This window comes from Antechinus flavipes, chromosome 1 (genome assembly GCF_016432865.1).
Source record: "Antechinus flavipes isolate AdamAnt ecotype Samford, QLD, Australia chromosome 1, AdamAnt_v2, whole genome shotgun sequence".
Taxonomy (NCBI): domain Eukaryota; kingdom Metazoa; phylum Chordata; class Mammalia; order Dasyuromorphia; family Dasyuridae; genus Antechinus; species Antechinus flavipes.
In genome coordinates, this window is record NC_067398.1 from 281,378,576 (window position 1) to 281,400,392 (window position 21,817).

General features: G+C 34.9%; 1 protein-coding gene across 1 annotated transcript; it reads left to right on the plus strand.

The window, feature by feature from the left end:
* The first annotated feature begins 3,273 nt into the window (after positions 1–3,273).
* Positions 3,274–21,817, plus strand: CDKN2B (cyclin dependent kinase inhibitor 2B). The gene is made up of 4 exons (XM_051972540.1): positions 3,274–3,448; positions 16,498–16,565; positions 19,892–20,180; positions 21,606–21,817. Exons 1-4 carry the CDS (start codon positions 3,274–3,276, stop codon positions 21,656–21,658), a joined length of 585 nt encoding a protein of 194 aa, XP_051828500.1. The 3' UTR covers positions 21,659–21,817.

Below are 21,817 nucleotides of genomic sequence, written 5' to 3' on the forward strand. Positions count from 1 at the left end.
TTTGGTTTCCTCATTACCTACTCTAATTCCTTTAATCTCTTTCTCGACTTTTACTGCTGAGGCAAGCATTTCTAATAATATTGAATAATAATGTTAATAGTGGGCAACCTTGTTTCACTCCTGATCTCACTGGGAAAGGTTCCAATTTTTCCCCATTGCATATGATGCTTACTGATGGTTTTAAATTTAATGATCCTAACTATTTTAAGGAAAAGTCCATTTATTCCTATCCTCTCAAGTGTTTTTATTAGGAATGGATGTTGGATTTTATCAAATTCTTTTTCTGCATCTTTTGAGACGATCATATGGTTTTTGTTAATTTGGCTAGTGATATAATCAATTATGCTAATAGTTTTCCTAATATTGAACCAGCCCTGCATTCCTGGTATAAATTCTACTTGTCATAGTGTATTATCCTGGGGATGATTTTCAAAGTTCCTAATTTCTAAACTCAGTGGCCATTTAAAACTGAACATTTATAAAGTCAGGTTCTGCATTACCAAGAGTCTAGAAATATCACTTGTTGGTAGTACCTTTGAGAAAGATACTACAATTCTAAGTTTCAACAGTATGCTTGTTTAAATACCTGTTTGGGAGTGAGGATAAACAGTTGTCTTGCACTCTCAATTTGAAATTTCATAGATTCTGGGAACAATGAAAAAGAGTTCTAAATTTGGAATCTGGAGGGCTTGAGTGCCAATCCCAACTTCCTGGTTTTATATAAATTTGACTATCAATAAATTACTTAACTTCTATGAGCCTCAGTATTATATCAGAGGAGATTGGACACGACTTCTGAAGTCCCTTACAACTTTAAATATATGATCCTAATTTTCGGACACATCCCTAAGAGGTGATTTGGTGTGGGTGTGAGTGTCGCTAATATGCAAGTGTCAGAATCACAGATGGGGGTGGAGGGGTGGAGAGAGAAGTAGTAGGAGAGTAACCTATATTGAAAACATTTTCTCAGAGTGCTTGATCTTGTCTCAAAAATATCTACAAAGTATTTCCTTATTACCAGGAAATTCGTTCTAGGGTTCTTTTTTCTCCATGTCTCCTTGTCTCTTTTTCTTTTTCTACAAGAATCCGAACCGGAAAAGCAGGGATGGGAGAATCCACAGATAAGGTCAGGACACCAAGGCTCCCTTAACAGCTAGAGATCTGATTTTCTGAGATCTGATATGACTTCGCAACCTAGGCAGACCCAAGTTTCAATTCGACAAGGGGCAATGTAGTTGATACTAGCCAGGAGAAGATGCGGGTTAGACTCCTAGTGCTAAGTCTTTAGCTGAAGTAAGCAAGGAGTTTATAATTCTCTTTTCCAGCTAATTGCAGTGAGACCTGGCAGTAGGGCAACTGAGAAGTTCTATGCCTGCCCTGAGGCTGGCCGCCAGATACTCAGAATTTGAATTAGGAGTGAGAAGAAAACAATCTCACTATGAATTCTGTTCCGTGGAAATATCCTGTTGTTAGGCCTTCCAAACTCTAGCTGTTAAGGGAGCCTTGATGTCCTGACCTCATCTGTGGATTCTCCCACCCCTGTTTTTCCGGTTCGGATTCTTGTAGAAAAGGAAAAAGAGACAAGGAGACGTGGAGAAAAAAAGAATCCTAGAACGAAGACATGAGTAAGGGATGCTAGAAGTGTTGAGGTCTAGCTTTGGGGTACCTAAATGAAATTAGGGTTAAGGTCTAGTGGCAGGTTTGGGGTACAGATTTGGCGCAAGAGGGTCTAGTAGCAGCGCGAGTTCCCAATAAAAGCATTTATTGGCCCAGAGAGCTAGATTGATAAAAGAGGTTTATTATTAGATAAGCAAAGTTAAAGTATAGGCGAAGATAGAGATAAGGAGGGCACTGGACAGAGGGTCCAGTGGACAGAGGGTCCTCGCATGGTAGCCATGTTTGGAATCTCTGCAAAGAGGGGTTCCCAGCATGGCCTTTTTATAATAGGAGACTTAGCTCGAGGGGCTTTCGGGTGTAGCCCCAAAGTTGGCTCATATCCGGGTGGGGCTGGGAACAGGTCAGATCTTCTATTGGAATTCAAAGGGACCAGGATTTGTGAGTTAAAGGGCAATTTACATTATTAACTAGAAGAGGGTGAGAATTTAGAAAGGAATCTTTCCCGCATCAGAAGGATCTTGATACTCTTCTCTGTACAAATCTATATATTTAAAACCGAAAATAAAAATGGGTTTAGGGACACCTCCTTTAGTGTCTGCTAAAAAAGCAAGAAGCAGTTACACAGAATGATTCCGGACAAGGTCGGCTTATTGAAGCTGAAGTCAGGAGGGGAAAAGAGAATTGTGGGTGATGGAGAGGGGAGATTGTCTGGAGAAAGAGGGAAAAAGCACGGAATCAAAGACACCCCTGTTTCGACCTTGCCTACCTAGGATTTGTCGGCAGCTGCTGACGCTTCCTCAGTATGCCCAGTGATGCTTGCACATAAACTTCTATTTACCAGAGGTTGGTGGCGCCGCCTTAGGCGAAGTTAACTTTTTGTTGTTGTTATTACATTCTCCCATCACTGCCCTACCCAATGCCTTTCTAAGAAACACTTTCTAAGTGTTTGTGCAACCGTTTAGTTCAAACTTGACCTCTAGTTTCTGATTGGTCGATGAATGCAATCTAGACGATTTTTTTTTTTTGGGGGGGAAGGGTTGTTTGTTTTAGTTGGAAGCAAGAATAACGATTTCGTGACTCTCCAGGAGGGATAAAAGGAAACACAAATGAGCAACAGGGTGGGCAAGATAATAGGGGTTCGAAATGAGACAGGCAGAGAAAATAGCAGGAAGAGGCAGGGGGCGGGGGAGGAAGAGAGAAGGAGGAGGTAGGGGAAAGAGGAGGCATCAGTGACTAAACTAAAACTAAAATGAGGGGAGGAGGATAGAAGCGGGAAAGAGGGAGGAATGAGAAGTGTGAGGAGAGGAGGAAGGTTGGGGGTGAGAGGGAAAAAAGAGGGAGAGGAAGCTGAAGAACAGTCTGCTGTTGGGGGGGAATGAAGAGGCCCCTCTTCTAATTCTCGTCCCCACCGACCCTTAACTTTGTCTACTAATCAAATTACCGGAGCAAACAAAGCGGATTTTGAGATCTTGAGCAACTGGGCTGATCTAAAGGTTTCCCGTCCCTCTCTGTGCTCTGAGATAAGGGGGAGAGGGGAGGAAAGAAGAGGGGGAGGGGGGTAAAAAAGCGGGGAGGAGGAAAGGGGGAAGAATCTGTAGTGCTTCTGGGTCAGCGCAGAGGAGCAGAAGTGTTAGGCCTGTAAGCCGAGGCGAGAGAATGATTCAGAGGGTTAAAGTGACCATCCGAGTGGGCAGAACTTGCCAACATCACATCAGGACTTTCGTGGAAAACATAGTGCAGGCGCTGTGCCGGGAATCAGCTAGCAGCAATCTGTCGGTACCCTTCCAAGTACTGTTGATAGTGAGGAGAAAACGTGATCATAGAAGACCAGGTAGGAAAAGACAATGGAAAGAAACCGTGAAAAAGAAAAGAGGTGTTTGTGGGTGCATCATATTAACAAGAAAACTAATCCTTAGTGAATAGAGGCAGGAGACCTTCAGAGAGAAAAATTCAATTTCCATCTACCTCCTTACTGACCTCTTCCTCCTCTTCCTCCTCCTCGTCCTCCCCTTCGTTTATCCTCTCTCTCTTTCTCTCTCTCTCTCTCTCTCTCTCTCTCTCTCTCTCTCTCACTCTCACTCTCACTCTCATCTTTATGAGTGTCTTTTTATTTTTTTTTCAGGGAACATAAAGCCCTGTTCCGGCCAGAATAAATATTCCTCCCCTCCGTCCAACTTTCCCTGCTTCCCTCCCATACTACTCCCAGGAAAATTATCCCTTAACTCTTCAGTGCGATTCTGATTCCATCTAAGTGAATTGGGAACTTCCTAGTACTCAAGAATAAGTGGGAGTCAGATTCCATTTAGTGATAGTGTATTTAGTCTTCCCATGGTTTTCTGATTTTTTTGTTGTTGGCCCTAAAAATTTGTGATGCTTCCAACTTCATTCTTTCGAGGTGGCATCTTTTACTAGCCTCTTCTTTTCTAGAAGTTTTGGGAAGAAATAGAAGTGAGGGCACCCAAAATATTTAATTTCGTCCTAACCCCGACTGCCCAAGTGGGATAAACCTTGAAGAATTTTTCCCCCTACGACACAGTATAATCCATTTGTCAACCAGCAAGAGTCAACTTGCTCTCAGGAATGATTTTGTTTTAATCAGTCTGTTTTCAGTAGCACACTCGATCTTATGTTTTATTGGAATGTCGGGTTTTGTGCCTATATTTAACTTATAAATAAGGCAACTGACCATCTTAATTTGACGATCTCCCCTAACCAGTTAGGGTTACAATACTACTGAAGAAAGAATATATGTTAGGACTATATGGTCTAACGTTGAACACAACATATTTACTATCACTATCCAGGGTATTTCAGTTCATTTAGAAAGGAAATTTTCGGGTCAGGATAGCAAAGCCACTTAATCCATCTTTAATAAAGTGGATTACAAATGGGATACAATGTAGTAGCCAAGCCAGTAATGAGGCCTATTTTTTTTATTATAGCTTTTTATTTACAAGATATATGCATGGGTAATTTTACAGCATTGATAATTGCAAAACTTTTTGTTTTGATTTTTCCTCTCCTTCCCCCCACCCCCTCCCCCAGATGGCAGATTGACCAATACATATTAAATATGTTAAAGTATATGTTAAATACACTATATGTATACATGTCCATACAGTTATTTTGCTGTACAAAAAGAATTGGACTTTGAAAAAGTGTACAATTAACCTTGAAGGAAATCAAGGTGGACAGGTGGACAAAAATAGAGAGATTGGGAATTCTATATAGTGGTTCATACTCATTTCCCAGAGTTCTTTTGCTGGGTGTAGCTGGTTCTATTCATTATTGAACAAATGGAACTGATTTGGTTCCTCTCATTGTTGCAGAGAGTCACGTCCATCAGGATTGATCATCATATAATATTGATGTTGAAATATATAATGATCTCCTGGTCCTGCTCATTTCACTCAGTATCGGTTCATGTAACTCTCTCCAGGCCTTTCTGAAATCATCCTGCTGGTCATTTCTTACAGAATAATAATATTCATATACCACAATTTATTCAGCCATTCTCCAATTGATGGGCATCCACTTAGTTTCCAGTTTCTGGCCACTACAAAGAGGGCTGCTACAAATACACTTGCACATACAAGTCCCTTCCCCTTCTTTAAGATCTCTTTGGGATATAAGCTCATTAGTAATGCTGCTGGATCAAAGGGTATGCACAGTTTTATAACTTTTTGAGCATAGTTCTAAATCACGAGGCCTATTTTTCTAAGTGATTTCCCATGTGGTGGCCACCCTCCTGCATTAAAAAAAAAATTGCTTTCTGTAAACGCAAGAGGTAAAGTCGAATTTGAGGTTCACTTTATTTTCTAATCTTATTTATTAAGATATTTTCTTGTGAAAAATAAAGTTGAGATTCTTGAATTACAGTTACTATTACAATCAAGAATTACAATTTTGAATCTTAATTTTTAAAATGTGAGAAGTTACAACCTTTGATATACTTATCTATATATAAGGTTATTTGATATGTATGTTTGATAAATTGTATCCTTCAGAATAATAGGTCTAAATCAAAAAGGGGAAAGATAACAAAATGTATATTATTGTGGTGCTTGACTTTTTTGTTTAACTGTTTAATTATTTCCTTGGTCTGGTTATAAATCTGTACAGCTATATTACAACAGGTATTTTAGATATTTAAAATATGTGTAAGGCTTCTCTAGATGGAGCAACAACTTCTCAATGTTCATTTGTACTTAAAACTTATTTTAAAGACAGTATAGTAATGCCTTAATTTGAAAAGTATCCGTAAGATTTTGAGGGGGGCTTGGACTTCCCATAAATATGTAAAATTTTAAACTATTAAATGTGGCAATAGCTAGAGATATGAAAAAGTCATATGTATATTTAAACTTCTGTAACTTAAAGATCTGTATTTCTTTAGGTACAGGTAAATTCTCCACTGATAAAGATCATAATCTTTCTTCCATTTAATTTTGGATGAGATCTTTTGCCTGAAAAAACCTTGCAGAAAACCTGATGATAAGCTTGGTTGAGAAGAAATCGGCAACTCATTGCCAAGTGTATACTGAAAGCATTTCTAGTATGCTACCTCTGATCACTTAGCAAAACTGTTTGTAGGATGAGATATTAGTTAACTAAGGGCCTTCCACAGCAGACATAAAACATTATAATAGAACCTTTAGTGAAGGTAGTTAGGAAGATGTAAATATGTATATATATATATAATATATATATATATATATTATATATATATATATATATATATATATAATTTTATAAATATATATTATTGGAAGAATTCATACATATACAGTCATTTATATATATATGTATATACATATACATATATATCTTACAACAAAACAATAGTAATTACATTTTATTTGATTATGAGTCATTATGAGTCTTAATAGTCATTATGAGGCTTAAAATGTATAAATACTTAAATTAATATTTTGGGGAGACATTCTTTTTTGCATAGTATAACAATATCTCAGGTTGAACATGACAAGATCAAGTTTTATAAATATATAATTTTATTGATTCATAATTTATCACTGTGAAAAACTCTGTGGTGACTAATATTTGTATGGGTACACTATAGTCATTTATGCATTTAAATGACAATTTCAGTTTTGATACATTCATTTTCATTGAGTTTTGTCATAAAATCTCCAATGTAAAAACATTTTTTAATGAGAGTATGGAAAGCTCACTGGAGTTGGAATCAACTTTTGGAATCAAAAGAGCAGGGTTCAAGTTTGCCTTCTATTATTTTGCAAGTTTGTGTTACATAGGGCAGTAGCTTAAAATGAAAGATTTAGATGTACATTTCCCAAAATTCCTTCCAGTACTTGAGCCTATTACTATTATTTAAAAGAATCTAAATAATACAATTTTTAAAAAACCCTTTATGGGTTCTAAAGTGCAAAAATGTTTTGTTTTGTTTTGTTACTATACTTCTAGTAAATTACTTAGCTTGCAAGAAAATTGTTAAATCTGATTTGACTAGTTTTTTAGATCTTGATTTGGCTTCAAATTACAGTAAAGATAATTTATACCATTAGGGCTGTGTTGAAATGTTTTTCTATATGTAGAAAATGATGCATTGCTTTTGTGGTTTGAAAAAATTGTTCTTTTTGATCACGGTGACCTCTGATTTTGGTTTTGGTTTTGATTTTTGTAAATTGTAGATTACCTTTTAGTTTACATTATAAAATTATAAATTTTGAACACATAAATCTAGATTATGATCTAGAATCCAATCTTCCTGATTGAGATGAACACAAATTATAAAAGTTATTTTTCCTTTGGAAAAAGAAAATCACCATTGATTGCAGAGACCTTTCCCAGATAATATATGTCTCTAATATTGTTATTAATATTTTATACTATAAACATGAGACACTTTAAAATAATAAGGTAATAAAAAATCACAAAATCTTCAATTTCTTTATTCATTCTTTCTTGAAATTCTCATAACTAAAAATAGAAGATAGAATAAGCCTATCTCCTTAAATAGACAGTAATGGTATAGACAAGGAATTTTATTGAAATTACTTTTACTTTCATAAAGGAATAACTTTATACTTTTTAGTCTTCTTCATGTACAGTTCAATCCTGAATCTCTGCATTTAACTCTGTATTCCCTAAGACTTCAGTGGGCCACATCCCTTCCAAAGCATTCATTAAAAACTTTTCCCCAGAGGTAAATGATTTTTTTCTTTTTGAGGTTAGGGGATGGGATAGGAGAGAAGATCATTGAAGTTGGCGTTAGCAGAGAAGACCAAGAAGGACAGTGAAGGGGAACAAATTATCTTATCGATTACAAAAACCAAATAGTGTTTTGACTTGGTTTATATAATTCAAATGTAGTAAAAAATACCGTCATGAACTTAAACAGGAGATATGCAATTAAAAAAAAAAAAAAAAAAGCCAGAAATCACATTTACTAAATGCCACAAAAAGACTACAGAAAATGAGACTTCAGTAGAAGCCAGTATTAAGAGAAAACTGATTTAAAATTTACAATTTTGAAACACACATGAAAACACATGATTCTTCTAAAGTACAAGGCTAATATTTCCTGTAATTTATAATCATGATCATTCTGTGACAACAGTTAATTTTGTTGATCTGTCCCAAAAGTGTGGTTATGTTTTGCCTCCTTTTCAGCACGTATTCAGTAAACTTCATTTCACTGCTTTTAAAAGAGACAGTCACTCAGAAAATAATCACTTTTCCTACTTGATAATCTTTCTCCTTCTGTTGAGTATATATAAAAATTTGTTTACTAAGAATGCAAGGGAAAAAACCTACAGAAAATTCACATTTTATGCAATTGAATTATGCTATGTGCATATTCTAGGTGTTTCAAGTAGTGTTTTGCTTTTCTTTTTGGTTTTTCAAAGACATCTTTATAAATTAGCATTTTCTTTTCAGAACAAAAGGGAAATAGCTTAGTATGCAGTCATAAAGCTTAGATGGGAATATTCACATTGTCATTTGCTTGCTCCATGAACTTGCTTTTATTCATTTCTCTTAGGTTTTGTTCCCTTATTTTTAAAATGAGGGTGTTAAGATTCCTTCCAACTCTTACCATTCTGTGATTAATGAGCATTTTTACCCTCATGAAATGATTTATCAAGGCATTGCAAGTGATTTTTGTATTCCACTTATGGCTTAAATGTAAAAATCCACAAAGTACCTTGTTTTAGTTTTCCTTTTGCAGTAATTCGTGTGCTTAGCCTAATCATATAAAGAATTACATTTGACATTTTTGTAGAGCTTTAAACTTTATAAAACACATTATCTACATTATCTCAATTTTCCCATCTGTCAGATGATGGGATAGAACTGAACTGTTCTTTGATTAATACACTAATTCAACTGTCAAGAGTGGATACTAATTCCTATCTAATACAATTTATAACAATAGAATTTTAGGAGTTTAAAAAAGGCAAATATATTAAGGAGGATGAGCTTATCTGTTGCTGATAAATTATTGTGAATTTTCACACTGATCTCTTCCTGTGCCTACTGAGATATGCATAAATTTTCTTTTGATTTGGAGGCAGTTTTTGGATTTGGATTTGGATTTTTGGATTTGGAGGCCGATTTGGATAATAATGCTGGGTCATGGGATGGGTAGGTTTGGGGTAGGGAACTAGATCAGGGCATTGGGACAGCAAAAGCACAAAACAAAAACATCCATTAGATCTTGAGAGATAAAAACATAAAAAAGAAGAAGTCATTCCTTTGAAATAAATTATCTTGGTCCTATATGTTTACTGCAAATGTAGTAGTTTGTTAATGCTTAGATTAGCACATACAATCAAAGATGATTGGGAATTAAACTAATTTTTGATCATGTAGCAATTAAAATTTATAACATATTAAAAGTGACACTTCCATTCCAATGGAAAACTATTACACCACTTTTAAAATTAATTTACATGTTTTACATTACATTAATTACAGTTTCCTTGAATTATACAAATTCTGAATATAACTTCTGATTAGTACCCAGAATGCTAATCCCTTACATGTTATTCTATGATTCTAAATTGCTATTAAAAATAACTGTAACAAAGTGAGAACATTGGTGTTAAAGTCTGATTTCAGATCTAATCTGAGATTTACTACCAATGTGACCTTGGCAAGTATAACCTTCTTGGATTTAATCCAATTTCATTTTGTCAAAGTTACATCAGCCTAGTGTCAATAGAAAAGTGTTCATGACCAAGGGTCACAAAATGAAACTCAATCAAAATTATTGGTTGACTCAAATAATTTAATTGCCATTGTAGCCCTTTGGATTGTCCCATATCTGCCATTTGACATCAGCATGATCTTATGTAAGTGACATAATTTCGGTAGATTTCAGTTTCTCATCTATAAATAAACTGAAAGGCTATTATTAAATGGCATCAAGATTCCATCTGCTTTTGATATTTTATCATTTAAACCAGAATTTTATGTTGATGGGGTTCAATTAAATAAAGAATGGTATTTCATCTAACTCTTGTTGACACTTGGTTTTTAGAGTATTTATTCTAAAATGGGCAAAAAGAATTAGAAATTATGGGATCCATGGGTAGATTTTAGGGGTAGGGTTGTAAATTTGGATAGGGGAAAAGTGTATTTTTATTTTTACTACCCTTTAGTTTCTTTTGTAATAGTAATAAGAGATAGCTAGGTGGCTTAGTGTATAGAAAACTAGGCCTGGAATTACAAAGACCTGAGTTCATATCTGTTCTCATAAACACTTATTAGCTATATGACCCTATATAAGTCACTTAACCTCTGTTTTTCTCATTTTCCTCAACTGTAAAATGTGGATAAAAAGAGCATCTACTTCACATTTTGTTGTGAGGACCAAATGAGATAATGTTTAGAAAGCATTTAATACAGTATCTAACACATGGTGAGTGCTTAATAAACACTTGTCCTCCTTCCTATACATTTTACTTGATTCGCTTTAAAATATTTATCTAAGAACTTGTAAAGGGATGGCAGTGGTTTAAGATATGTACACAAAAGAAAGATGCCTTGTTTATTCATTTGATAATTTAATAAGCTCTTATTAAGCACTTACTACAATATGATCATCAGTAAGCATTGAATTTTCTAATTAATTATTTATCAATAAATTGTTTTTATTAGCCTTTGTTATAAAAAGGTAAAAATATATTGTATATTTTCCTATATTAGTTTTTTTTTCATTTTTTTATTAAAGCTTTTTATTTTCAAAACATATGCATGGATAACATTGCATTTTCATATTCAAAACATAGGCATTTTCAACACGGACCCTTGCAAAACCTTGTATTCCAAATTTTCTCCTCCTTCCCCTCATCCCCTCCCCTAGATGGCAGGTAATCCAGTACATGTTAAATATGTTAAAATATATATTAAATCCAATATATGTATGCATATCTATACAGTTATCTTGCTGCACAAGAAAAATCAGATCAAAAAGGGAAAAAAAAAGAACTGAGAAAACAAAATGCAAGCAAACAACAGAAAGAGTGAAAACGCTATGTAGTGATTCACACTCAATTCCCACAGTCCTCTCTTTAGGTGCAGATGGCTCTCTTCATCACAAGATTATTGAAACTGCTCTGAATCATGTCATTGTTGGAAAGAGCCACGTCCATCAGAATTTATCATTGTATAATCTTGTTGTTGCCGTATACAATGATCTTCTGGTTCTGCTCATTTCACTTAGCATCAGTTTATGTTAAGTCTCTCCAGGCCTCTAAAATCATCCTGTTATTTCTTACAGAATAATAATATTCCATAACATATATATACCATAATTTATTCAGCCATTCTCCAAGTGATGGGATTCAGTTTCCAGTTTCTAGCCACTACAAAAAGAGTTGCCACATTTTTTTGTACATGTGAGTCCCTTTTCCTCCTTTAACATCTCTTTGGGATATAAGCCCAGTAGTAACACTGCTAGGTCAAAGGGTATACATAGTTTGATAACCCTTTGAGCTTACTTTTAAATTGCTCTCCAGAATGGTTGGATTTGTTCACAGTTCCACCAACAATGTATCAGTGTCCCAATTTTCCCTCACCCCTTCCAATATTCATCATTTATCTCTTCCTGTTATCTTAGCCAGTCTGAGTGAGAGGTGTGTAGTGGTATCTCAAGAGTTGTCTTAATTTGCACTGCTCTGATCAACAGTGATTTAGAACGCCTTTTCCTATGACTAGAAATAGTTTGAATTTCTTCATCTGAAAATTGTCTATTCATAGCCTTTGACCATTTATCAACTGGAAAATGACTTGATTTCTTATAAATTTGAATCAGTTCCCTATATGTTTTGGAAATGAGGCCTTTATCAGAATCTTTGAATGTAAAAATGTTTTCCCAGTTTAATTGCTTCCCTTCTAATCTTGTCTACATTAGTTTTGTTTATACAAAAACTTTTTAACTTAATATAATCAAAATTATCTATTTTGTGATCAAAAATGATTTCTAGTTCTTCTTTGGTCACAAATTCCTTCCTTCTCCACAGGTCTGAGAGATAAACTATACTATGTTCTTCTATTTTATTTAGAATATCATTCTTTATGCCTAAATCATTAACCCATTTTGACCTTATCTTGGTATATGGTAATAAGTGTGGGTCAATGCCTAGTTTCTGCTATACTAGTTTCTAATTTTCCCAGCAGTTTTTGTCAAACAGTGAATTCTTATCTCAAAAGCTGGTGTCTTTGGGTTTGTCAAACACTAGATTGCTATAGTTATTGACTATTTTGTCTTGTGAACCTAACCTATTCCACTGATCAGCTAGTCTGTTTCTTAGCCAATACCAAATGCTTTTGATGACTGCTGCTTTTTAATATAGTTTTAGACCTGGGTACAGTTAGACCACTTTCATTTGATTTTTTTTTCATTAGTTCCCTTGAAATTCTTAACCTTTTGTTCTTCCAGATTAATTTTGTTGTTATTTTTCTAGGTCAGAAAAATAGTTTATTGGGAGTTTGATTGATATAGCACTAAATAAATAGATTAGTTTAGGTAGTATTGTCATCTTAAATTTGCTCGACCTATCCAAGAGCATTTGATATTTTTTCAATTGTTTAGCTCTGACTTTATTTGTGTGGAAAGTGTTTTGTAGTTTTGCTCATGTAGTTCCTGACTTTCCCTTGGCAGATAAGATTCCTAAATATTTTATACTATTGGCAGTTATTTTAAATGAAATTTCTCTTTGTATCTCTTGCTGTTGGATTTTGTTAATGATGTATAAAAATGCTGATGATTTATGTGAATTTATTTTGTATCCTGCAACTTTGCTAAAGTTGTGGATTATTTCTAATAGCTTTTTAGTTGATTCTCTGGTGTTCTCTAAGTATACCATCATATCATTAGCAAAGAGTGATAATTTGGTTTCTTCTACTCAAATACCTCTAATCTCTTTTTCATCTCTTATTGCCAAAGCTAGCATTTCTAATCCAACATTGCATAGTAATGGTGATAGTGGGCAACCTTGTTTCATCCCTGATCTTATTGGGAATGGTTTTAGTTTATCCCCATTACATATGATGCTTACTGATGGCTTTAAATAGATGCTACTGACTATTTTAAGGAAAAGTCCTTTTATTCCTATACTCTCTAGTGTTTTTAATAGGAATGGGTGTTGGATTTAATCAAATGCTTTTTCTACATCTATTGAGATAATCATATGGTTTTTGTTAATTTGGCTATTGATATAGTCAATTATGCTAATAGTTTCCCTAATATTGAACCAGCCCTGCATTCCTAGTATAAATCCTACTTGTTCATGGTATATTATCTTGGGGATGATTTTTTGTAATCTCTTTGTTAATATTTTAAGATTTTAGCATCAATATTCATTAGGGAGATTGGTCTATAATTTTCTTTTTCTGCTTTTGTCCTATCTGGTTTAGGTATCAGTACTATGTCTGTGTCATAAAAGGAATTTGGTAGAAGTCCTTCATTCCCTATTTTTTCAAATAGTTTATATAGAATTGGAATTAATTGTTCTTTAGATGTTTGGTACAATTCACATTTAAACCCATCTGGTCCTGGGGATTTTTTCTTAGGGAATTGATTAATAGCTTGTATTATTTCTTTTTCTGAAATAGGACTGTCTAAGCAATTTACTTTCCCAAAATGATGAGAAGAGAAGTCAACTGTATTGGATTATTGGCCTTGGCTTTAATTCTTGGAAAAAATAAGTGATAGCTAACATTCATAGAGATCTTTAAAGTTTCCAGAGTGCTTTGCAAAAAAATATGGCATTTTAGCCTCTTAAGGTTGATGCTATTATTATTCCCACTTTACAAATGAGAAACTTAGTCTGAAAGGTTAAGTTGAGCTATCTGGAATTATGCCTTAACAGTTATTAAATTATCTATATACCTTTTGACTCAGCAATACCATTATTTCCAAAGATATTTACAGGGAAAGGAAAAGAACCTATATGTTCTAAAAATGCTTACAGAAGCTTTCTTTGTTCTGGTAAAGAACTGGAAATTGCAGGAATGTTCATCAGTTGGGGAATGACTGAACAAGTTGTGGTACATGATTGTGATGGAATACTTCTGTTCTATAAGAAATGAACTCAATGATTTTAGAAAAACATGGAGACTTGCACAAAAAAATGAAGACCAAAATGAACAGAACCAAGAGAATATTGTATACCTTAATAGCAATAGTATTTCAAGAATGACTTTGAACAATTAAGTTATTTTGACTATTATAAACACCTCAATTAGCTATAAAGGACATATAAAGAAAGATGCCATCCAAAATCCAGAGAAATAACTGTTGAAAAGAAGCATACTTAGAATAATTTTACATTTAAACCTATTTCTATTGGTAGTCATGGGAAGGGGGAAAGAAAAAAGAAACTTACATGATAATTTTCTTGTATATTTGAAAGGAATAGCAAGTTGTGCTTAGTGGATTGCAGTTTCACGTGCAATAATCTTTTTTGTTTACTATGGAAATGTTTATTTTATTCCATAAATCAAAAATAAAATTTAATAATGAAAAAAATATCAAAAATCCAAGTAGGAGCAGCTAAATGGCTTAATGGGTAGAAAAGCAGTCTGAAATCTCGTCTCAAATACTTATTACCTAGCTGTGTGACCCTTCCAATTTCCTAAGCAAAAACAAAAAAAATTCCAAGTAAACCACATCTCTTGCAATCCTCTCTATTTCTACTTTAGTAAACTTGTTTAAAAATGTAAATAAGTTTAGAGTGGTATAACCTGTAATGACCGCGTATTTAAAATCAGCTGGAGTCAGGAATTCAGGTTAAAGGAAAAATCTTCAATATTTATTGAAATGAAGAAATGAATAAGGATTGCGATAGCAATATGGGCAAGAAAGATTGCAATAGCAATATGGGCAGCTGCGACGGGAAGCCAGCTAACAGAGAGAGAGATGAGCTGAGCAAACCGTTGCAATGGCAATGCCATAAGTCTCTCTTTCCCCTTCCTTTTCCACTCCCCTGCCTCCACCCACCAAAATCGTCATTTCCTATACAACACATCAGGACTGGCACAAAGAGTGGGTGGGGGCCATTCTTTCTCCAAGCTTATATATTAATAGAGTATGGTCCAATTACTATTTAGCCTCATGTGCTTGGGACCTCAGTGCATCAACTCAAGCCTCAGCCCATTACAATAACCTGTTCTAAGTGAAGCCATATTTGGCTGTTTTTAAATATTACACCTTTTCTAGAATGAGCTGGATTGACATAATGGAAGAAGATACTGAATCAGGTAGCATTCCTTTACTCCTCCAAACAAAACAAAACACCCTAATGTAATCTTAAGCAAGCATTGACTCTGACCTCCTCAGATCTCATTTGTAATATTATGTTTAATCCTAGAAAATGCACAGGAGAAAGCAACCAGGATAGTAAAAAGTCACATGTTGTGACATATGAGGATTAATTTAAGAAGTAATTCTTACTTGAAGAAAATACCATAAAGGTTAGTTAGTTTGATCCCTTTATCTTTCAGTTGAGGACACTGATGCTCAGAAAACTTAAACTCACAATTATCAAGTAGCAGATCCAGGATTCAAATCCCCATCTTTTGGTTCCAAAATCAAAATTCTAGTCACTACTTCACATAGCGCTCCCATTTAATGGTTGAATTGGATGCTACCGAAGTAATAAAATTGATACAACAGTATGTAGAGAAAATGAACTATCTCCATTTAATAATTGTCTGTAGGCTGTTTTCAGTTGGTGATGGATTTTTACAGTGACAGAGCCCAACCATTTTTCTGTATAAAAAGCGATGGAGAAGCGGAGGCGGGGAGAGGTCGGATTCTATCACGCGTTCTATTCACCCTGTGCATGGCCAAGTCCTCAAAGTAGGATTTGACCCTTAATAATAGAAAGAGTATGAAGCGTGAGATACCCCAGGCTGTCAATATAGCCGATTTCTCTATAGATCCAGAAGTTAAGAAAAGTTAGTGACCTAGGTATCAAAACCCTACATTTTGGGCAAATTTCCCCATCTCCACTCTCTCAATTTCGACTTAACCCACATCCTTCCTCCCTGCTTCGCTCCCTGCTAGCTTGGTCCGCTCCGTCCCTCCCTTCCCTCCACCCTCCCCTTTAGCATTGGAGGTAAAGAATCAAAAAATAATGCTGAAAAAGCTGCTATGTTCCTCAAATCAGAAGGGACTATTAAGAAGAAGGAGGAGTTGAAGTGTTTAAGGGGGTGGGGAAGAGAGGCAATGGGAGTGAGAAAGAACTCGCGCTTTATTTAATTCCTAGGGAAGTTGCGAGGGTTGCAAGTGTTCTGCAAAGAATCCAGAATGAAGAGAAGGAATAGTCAAGAAAAAAAATCTGTCCATAGAAAGTCTAACTGTAGCTGTTGCTAGGAGTCGTTCGTAAGTAGTAAGGAAGCTCCTCAAATCGGGCATTGACCCCAATATAGTGAACCGATTTGTTCGGACTGCCGTTCTGGTAGAGAGGAAAAAGTGTTTTTGAGAATGGGAGTGGTGGGAAAAAATGAGGAGGAGGAAGGAGTTTTACAGAGCTCCCTAAAAAAGGGAATTCATAGTAAGCTTTAAAGAATGAGGTACTGATTCGAATTATTCTCAGGCAAAAAACCTTAAAAGAAACAGTAATTTAAAAAATACATTCTCTATGGGGTGATGTGTGTTTAACTAGTTAAATTTCTTAACTACATTACAGATGATGAAATGGATGGAATAATTTGTATATATGTGTATTCAAATGAAACATCTTTTCTTGACTACAAACCTTTTATAGGATTTAAAAATACAGTTCAAAGAGCAGAAAATTAACTATGATAAATATAAAATTATGCTAGTTTTATCTGAAGTGTAGGGGGGATAGGACTAAAATAATTTAGTTGCAAGATGGATGACAATAGTAAATGATCAGATACTAAGGGAGGGGCAGAGAAAATGCTATAGTTATATTATTTCTTTTTCAAAATGTGACTTCAGAATAATAATTATGTGTATTTGTGTGTGCTTGCGTGTATTATTGATGCTATTTCCAATCTTAAAAAGTACTTTATTCCTTCCACTTAGTATCTCCCGAAATCTAGAGCTAAACTGTTACCTTTTCAGACTCCCAAGATTATTCTAGTTTACAGTTTGCTAATTTCGTCTTGAAATTATTTCGGTCTCTGCCCAACAAAAACAAAAAGCCGAAACATCACCAGGATATAAAAAGGCAGTTTGGGAGAGGGGGAAGGAGGGAAGTAATTTACAATGCTAAATATGTTATCTTGTTAAACTTAGGTTATTGTGGATCTGAGGAGTGAATTGGTCTAAAAGACATTTGGGGGTTATGGATGGATGAATTAGAGTGGCAAATAATATATTGTAGTTATATTAGTTTCAACTTAAAAGTGATCTCTATAGAAACTGTCCTAGCATGTCTTGGATTTAAAAATGTGTCCGTGTATTTTAACATTTTAAGTATGTCAATGAAGCAAAATATTATTGTGTTTCTTTTAGAAAAAAAGTTTAAGAACATTAAAAATTGTTTTTGAAAAAAAAAAGAACAGAAAATAGCTATATTTATGTTTCGAAATAATTGATTAAAATATAATCTCAAAAAGACCATATTTAAATAGCCTCTCTTAAAAGTGCAGCAAACAGTATGCAACTCCTGCCTTCAGCTTTTTGCATTCAAACGCAAGGTGAGGCCAATTAGTTATGGCTGCTAGCCACATAGTTGGAAACAGTGAAAACAAATATCATTTGATTTGTTTTTAAACACATTAAGGTTTTAAAAAAACCACTTCCAACAAATATTGTATTCTTTCTTTTTTTAATAAGGTGAACTGGATTATGACATCAAATTTCATATAGAGTTTAATGAGAAGTAATACAATGGTCATAACATGAAACATAGCATTTTTCCCTTGAATTTCTAATTTGGTTCCCCTAGATTACCACCTAAAATTGTGAAGAAAATTTAAATAAAAATGTTCAATACCTTTACTATTTCCAATGAATACTTACAGCAATATTACTATTACTTGCAATGAATATTCAATTAATTTAGTATAATTTGTAAACCATTTGGGATTTAATTGACATCTACATAGACAAATTGTAGTAATAAGGGGGTTAAATTTGATGGTCCCTAAAATCTGGTCCAATGCTCAAGTCCCCAAATCCCTTAAACTTTTGTTGTTAAGTTTTCAAGCTGTGTATGAGTGCTGCAGTTAAAAAGTCATGAAATGAATCCCTCGAACGAAAATCCTTGAGCATTTTCTTTAAATTTATCACTTCAGGAAACTATATTTTTATTCCCTTGATGTTACCATAGCGCAAAGCACTTCTCTTTGGAAATTATCTCTAAAGACAATTTAGGAGTCATATCACATCATAATCTTTTCTACTATCTTTGAAATAGATATATACCTGAAATAAGCCAAAGTAATCAAATAATAAAAGCTAAATTACGCCAGGTTTCTTTTTAAATTTTAATATTTTATTTTAAAAAAAAATAAAAGTGAGCCATGGCAAAGCTCATAATTTACACAGCCATTTACTACATGAATGTAGCCAAAAAAAAAAAAAAAGTCATCTTGTTGACTATATTATTTATGAGATATTTAATTCAAAGTTTAGCATTTTCAGACTTTTAAAAAATGTTAGTTATAATAACCACCCTCTATAGTAAAAAAGATATCGTAAAAGGCTATCGTAATAGTAATAGCCGCCCTATTTTCCAAACCGTGTGCCACTTTTACAAATATAGTTATTTTCAAATACATAAAATAGCTACTGGGAAATTATTTTGATTTGAAAATTCCACAGTAAAACTTCACAATTACAGCCCTTCATTTGCGAACCATAACAATCTATATTTCTTTGGGAAAAAAAATAATAAAGACAGTTAAATGAGGCTACCTACATATCAGTACAATACAATAAAATTCAGCGTAATACAATAATGCATGTATTTGACAATCAGAAAATAAATTCCTTCAAGTAGCCTTGCATCTCCTCGGGACTCATCTATTTCATTTGAGTGTCTGGATTTCTGAACATCCTTGGGATAGATTTTCAGGTTAGGATCCTAGTTTTCGAAGCGTGAGGGACTTGGATGTCTAGGACTAGGATTTCATTTACTAACAATGAAGACCTAGAAAGTCATTTGAATATCTTAGACAGCACAGATACTAAGTGTCTGAGCCTAAATTAAAATGCAGATTATCTCATTAGATTGCTCTAAGATCCAGTAGATCTGATAAGAGTCTTACACCTTTCAGATCCTGTAAATGTAGTGAAATCGTGGGAGCAATTCTTTGCCACTTTAAAGCATTGTGTGATCTCACAGAAGTGTACTCTCTTTAGTAGGGTTAGTTGACATTAATCCATGACATCTCATTCAGTGATACTATTGCCTGGGCAACTCAGAAAGTATTAACACATCAAAATTAAAATTAACTAGTGTTCTACTAGTTCTGTTCTGAATTGCAAACAATGCCTCAAGCAAACATACTTCCAGCTTTATTAGTTCATCTGATGTACTACAAAAAAGAATGTACGTATCCATGTCTAAATTAATTTCCTCTTTGCTATTTCTGTGTTCTAAGACTGACCTCCCAATTTTCTCCCATACACACTAAGAGATGTGCTGTGCCTCACCCCTATCCTTAAATTAAGTCCTGCTTTAAAAAAGTTTCTAAAGCAGTTTTTTGGTACCTAAAACACAAAAAATCTCACTTCTTGCGCTTTATCGTAGGAATTTTTCCAAGTTGTTTTGTTATGATCCCAACCTTGCCATTTGTCCTCTAGGTCAGTGTGCGTGTGGCAGAGCTCTTGCTGCAGTACGGAGCAGAACCCAACACCCCAGACCCGGCAACCCTCACTCTACCAGTACACAATGCTGCTCTGGAGGGCTTCCTGGACAGTCTGATGCTGTTTCACCGGGCTGGGTCACGGTTGGATGTCAAGGATTCCCTGGGTCGCCTTCCCATGGACCTAGCTGAGGAAGAGAGACACCGCCTTGTTGTCAGATATCTTTGCGAAGTGGTGAAAGGAGGACTGAAATCCACCGTCCTGGATGTAGAATGGAATCCTCCAGGTGAAGCCATTTTTTACTGAAAAATTAGTAAATGTGTACGGAGCCTCTTTGGATAAGACTGCCATTGCTTTTCCCCTTCCCTAGGACCACTAAAATTAAATATAACTACCATTTATATGGTTCTTTAAGGTTTGCAAAGTTCTTTGCAAATATTGCATGCATTTCTCACAAAACTCAAGAAAGTTAGGTGCAATTATCCCAATTTTACAAATAAGAAACACCCCTGGAGAAGTTGTCTGTCACTGTCATATAGTTTCTAAGAGTCTTAAGCCAAATTTGAACAAAGGATTCCCTGCCTTCAGATCTGCATTTCTGTGGCTACCAATGTCAGGCATGTTAGGAATTGAGTGGTGGATAAAGCAGAAATAAATACAATATCATTTCGTAAACATGTTAGTAACTTAACTCCCATGACAGATGAATTTTATTAGTTGTGGGGCGTAGTGGATAGAGTTTGAGAAAGAGACTGACCACGTTTGGATCTCTCGCCAGGCAGAGATCTAATACCATAATTTTTGTTTGGGGAGACTAATGCCTAAACAAAAATTTTCTTGCATGGTCTGTCCCACGACATTTCTACTTCGTTCTGTAGAAATACTAGGTTTTCCAAAAAACATTTTTCTGTCCCTTTCCTCTTCCTTGATCTTTGCCAAGTTGTAGAAAGAGATCTGTATTAGAGTCAGCACCATTTGTACAGCCTAGAAGAAAATAATTAGGTACAGCCCCCCCCCCCCCCCTTTTTTTTAAATCAGCATCCTTTGTTTTGCCCACTTTGGTCCATGACCAGAGGAAAAGTTCACAGTGGTGGGGTGGGAGGGGAAAGGAGGAGGAAGATAAAGACAGCCCTCAGAGGAATCCCTATCCAACTGAGGGACTCAAAGCTGCTCCAGGTCAAAAATTTCAGTTAGGGAAGCTATCCTTCTTAGAAAAATGGATTAATTTTCTGTACTGGAGGATATAGTGGGGGGAGGGGAAGAGGCAAATTTCATAAAGGTGATGAGTTCTATGGCATGTGTTTATGAACTGTTCTGGTTGGTCACCAAGTGCCTATTATGAGCCAAGCATGGTGCTAAGCGGAGATTGATTGTAAAAAGAGAGAGAGAGAGCAAATGCTTTGCCCTTGTACAACATAAGTTTGTGATAATAATAAAGAGAAGGAAAGTCCAACTATGAAAAGAAATGCAGAAAAAGGGGGACATCTAAGCCAAGCACCGACACTGATTAATTGTAGATTTAACGAAGTTTGTTTTTTTTAATCCTATGAAAGAAAAATGGCTAACTCTCAGCAGGCATTAAGAAGAGTTTTTTTTGAGTTATGTGAGTTATATGTAGCACTTGGAATTTTGGATGAACACTGGGATGACAAAAAGGAATAGCATTTCGGCATTACTTTTAGTTTTCTTAAACTGTTCTTTTCTTTTGTAGATTACAATATTCTCCATCAACGGGGAAGGCCCTTCAAAAAGCAGGAAGACTGAGAGTCTCAAGAAAGGGCTTCCATCTTTCCCCCTTCTCTGGAGTCTCAAAAGACTTAGTTCACCATACTTACACTGTCTTACTTTGCCTTCAGCTAAACCTCCCTTATTTTCATATTTGTCCGAGATAAATTTTTGAATAAACCTGCTTTTCTAAACAAA